The sequence below is a fragment of the Nasonia vitripennis genome (assembly GCF_009193385.2).
Source record: "Nasonia vitripennis strain AsymCx chromosome 4 unlocalized genomic scaffold, Nvit_psr_1.1 chr4_random0006, whole genome shotgun sequence".
Classification (NCBI taxonomy): domain Eukaryota; kingdom Metazoa; phylum Arthropoda; class Insecta; order Hymenoptera; family Pteromalidae; genus Nasonia; species Nasonia vitripennis.
The window spans coordinates 843494-846389 of record NW_022279641.1 but is presented as its reverse complement, the minus strand read 5'-3'; the positions used below and the strand labels follow the sequence as shown (position 1 = coordinate 846389).

At 36.9% G+C, this 2896-nt stretch overlaps 1 protein-coding gene across 1 annotated transcript; it reads right to left on the bottom strand.

Annotated features, from left to right (window-relative positions):
* Window positions 1–270: 270 nt before the first annotated feature.
* Window positions 271–2446, bottom strand: LOC100113615 (endochitinase At2g43610). Its single transcript, XM_001598987.5, has 3 exons — window positions 2317–2446; window positions 1403–1588; window positions 271–914 (listed from the first exon to the last, which is right to left on the bottom strand). Exons 2-3 carry the CDS (start codon window positions 1581–1583, stop codon window positions 454–456), a joined length of 642 nt encoding a protein of 213 aa, XP_001599037.1. The 5' UTR covers window positions 1584–1588; window positions 2317–2446; the 3' UTR covers window positions 271–453.
* Window positions 2447–2896: the final 450 nt, after the last annotated feature.

The window sequence follows — 2896 nt, the reverse complement described above, 5'->3', positions numbered from 1 at the left end:
TCTCAAGGACCGTATAGCAGTTACCAAAAAAATATTTACATATAATGAAGAAGATTACATGGAAAAAAACATTGTAAAATAAAATAAAATAAACTTAAATTATATTGGTTACATGCCGAAGGTAATATGTAAGTTGATAACAAGTCAATATAATTACTATCAACAAAATTCGCAAAGGAAGTTATGATCTCAGATGTGGAGTGAGAGAGAGAGAGAGAGAGAGAGAGAGAGAGAGAGAGAGAGAATAATACAAATTTTAAGTAATTTTAATTGATTTCATTGAAGGAAGCTACGTGCCAAAAAATTGGCAGCAATTTTTTATTAGTATATCGTAGTACACAGGAGGTAGCATAGGTAATGTACACACAAACCACGATAAAGTAATTTTCAGCACGCAGAAAGAAATGTCATATCACTCTTACATTCACGATCGATCAGCGCGCAAGGAGCTGCTTAGTTATAGCAGCCGTTTTCGGAAGCCTTGTTCCAAACACCAAGGGCATCGGCAACCTTGAGGTAGATCTGGTACCTGTTAGCTGCCCGTTCGTTCCATCCACCCGAGCACTCGATAGCCCCATTGATGGCTCTGGTCGCCAATCCGAACTGGTTCGAGCCGCCAACTACGGGCTTAACTCTGGCTTCCCAATACCATACGCTGACCAGGACGGCTGTCTTCGTGTCCTGGGCCACGACCTCCGGATTCTGGAGCAGGTAGTCGCCCATACCGAGACCCTCGGAGGCGGCCTTGTAGTTCGCGCCCCAGGTGAGCTGAATGAAACCGCGGCCGTAGTAGAATTTACCAGGCAGGCCCACGTTGTCGACATAGTGACCAGGGCAGTGGCTCTCTTGACAGATTATCTCCTCGCGATAGCGGAAGCCGCCGCTCTCGTGAATCAGCTGCGCCAGGAACATGGCTGTCGAGGATGTTTTTTAAAGCTAATTTTCAGCACAATGTTTGCATTGGTTGCGAAGACTTAGAAATCATACGCGAACCAATGACATTTGTCATAATATACTCAAGTTTTTATAACTACGTTTTCTTGGAGATTTTCTTTGCAGTAGTAAAATTTAATGTTTTCTATACTCATGAGTGTGAGCGTATGGTTTCGAGAAGTTGAATAGAGTGAAGCCTACCTTATATATATATATATATATATATATATATATATATATATATATATATATATATATATATATATATATTTCGGAACAAGTAAAGAATACCTTCGATTCAATTCATTGGTGTACTTTTGTCTCGCAATGAATTTATTTTTAAGTTAAAGAACATTTTTATATTTTACTTTCAGCAGTTAAACTTGAGAAAAAATAAGTCATATTCTACTCTGAATTCAAATGTTAAAACTTTCTAACAAATGCATGAATGTTTCTTGGTGTACGTTACCCAATTCTTCTTTGGAGTAGTTTTTGGTGGCCTCGGCGAAGTGCGTGTAGATATCGTCAGCGGGTGGCGGAGCTCCAGAGCTCGTCACTGCCGCGTTGAACTGTTCCCTTGAGATCATCTCAGCCGAGCAAATGTACAATTGCGCCAGTGCAAACAGCGCGAGAATAAACGTACGCATCATCGTTACTGTAATATATTATATATACATATATCTAGATGCAAGTGTTTTCATTGATTAGACCAATGTCGCAGGTAAGATTGAAAATACACAACAAAAAGTCATATTTTATCGGAAAACAGGTGTGAACTTCAACCTGTGTCATATAATTCAAGTGAACCGTCTCTAATGTATTTGCGCTTCGAGTACGAAAATGAGTGTGAGAAGCAAAACGTTGAATGATATTTTTCAGCCAAAAGCAATGTTAAGTGCACGTTAAAAAAATTAACATTGTCACGTTTCCATGTTAGATATTGATTTCTATTCATACTATATGTTTAAAAACAAATTCATGTAAATGTATGCAAACTCTAGATAAAGCTCCTCAACTTGCTTTTCAAGTTATCTTCAGCAAGGTGCGGTAAAAGAAAAAAATTTCAAGAATATAATATGGTAGTGTTATGCGCGAGTTATTTTTTAAACCTAAATTGTTCCGAATAATTTGACTAATAACATGTAAATTGCTGAACATCTAGCGATGTTCACACACCCGTTAACTGTGATGTGGAAAGATTATTAAGAAACAAAATAAGATTTATGACATATTCTTAATTCTAGTATCCCCTTTTACTTATGAACCATTTCAAGCCTTTAAACTTCATTTGTAAAATAATAACTTGTAACCAAACTCCTGTATTTCTCTCTATTATGTGTAAAATTCTTAAACAACTAACAGTTCACTTTCTTAAAAGCTTACCTTTATCAGTCCAACAAGAACCAAGAAAGCTTCAAGTAATTTCGAAATTGGAGACAAAAGAAATAAATAAACAGCAGAAAAATACGATATGCACGGCAGCTCCGTCTGACGGTTTCTATACTTCGCTGAGACCTACCGTCTCATTTATATATGCCCGGTGCGAATGATACACACATACAGTTTAGATATATAAGCCGAAAACATGAGGCGCGTTCAAATAGTTCAACTGATACGTGTAATCCATCAATGTTTCTTGTTGTTGTTGCATCGCTGATAAAGCGCAAGGTTGTGATCATTCCTGTGTAATACCTAGAATGTTTGATCATGGATTGTATGCTGATATCCACCCTTGTTGGGCAATAGTTTCACGAATTTATTGATTCTTCCAGTGTATTTGGGTTAAAATTTGCATTTTAATACAAATCTATTGTATTCAATACTATATCGCTTATATTGTGTTACATATTTTTGGAAATATTTTTATATGATGACTAAAGCTACCTTGTTCCGTGTTCAGAACCCGAAAGGAAAAATTCATTCGCACGATAAGGCAATTACTTAGTTTAACGAAAACGTATGT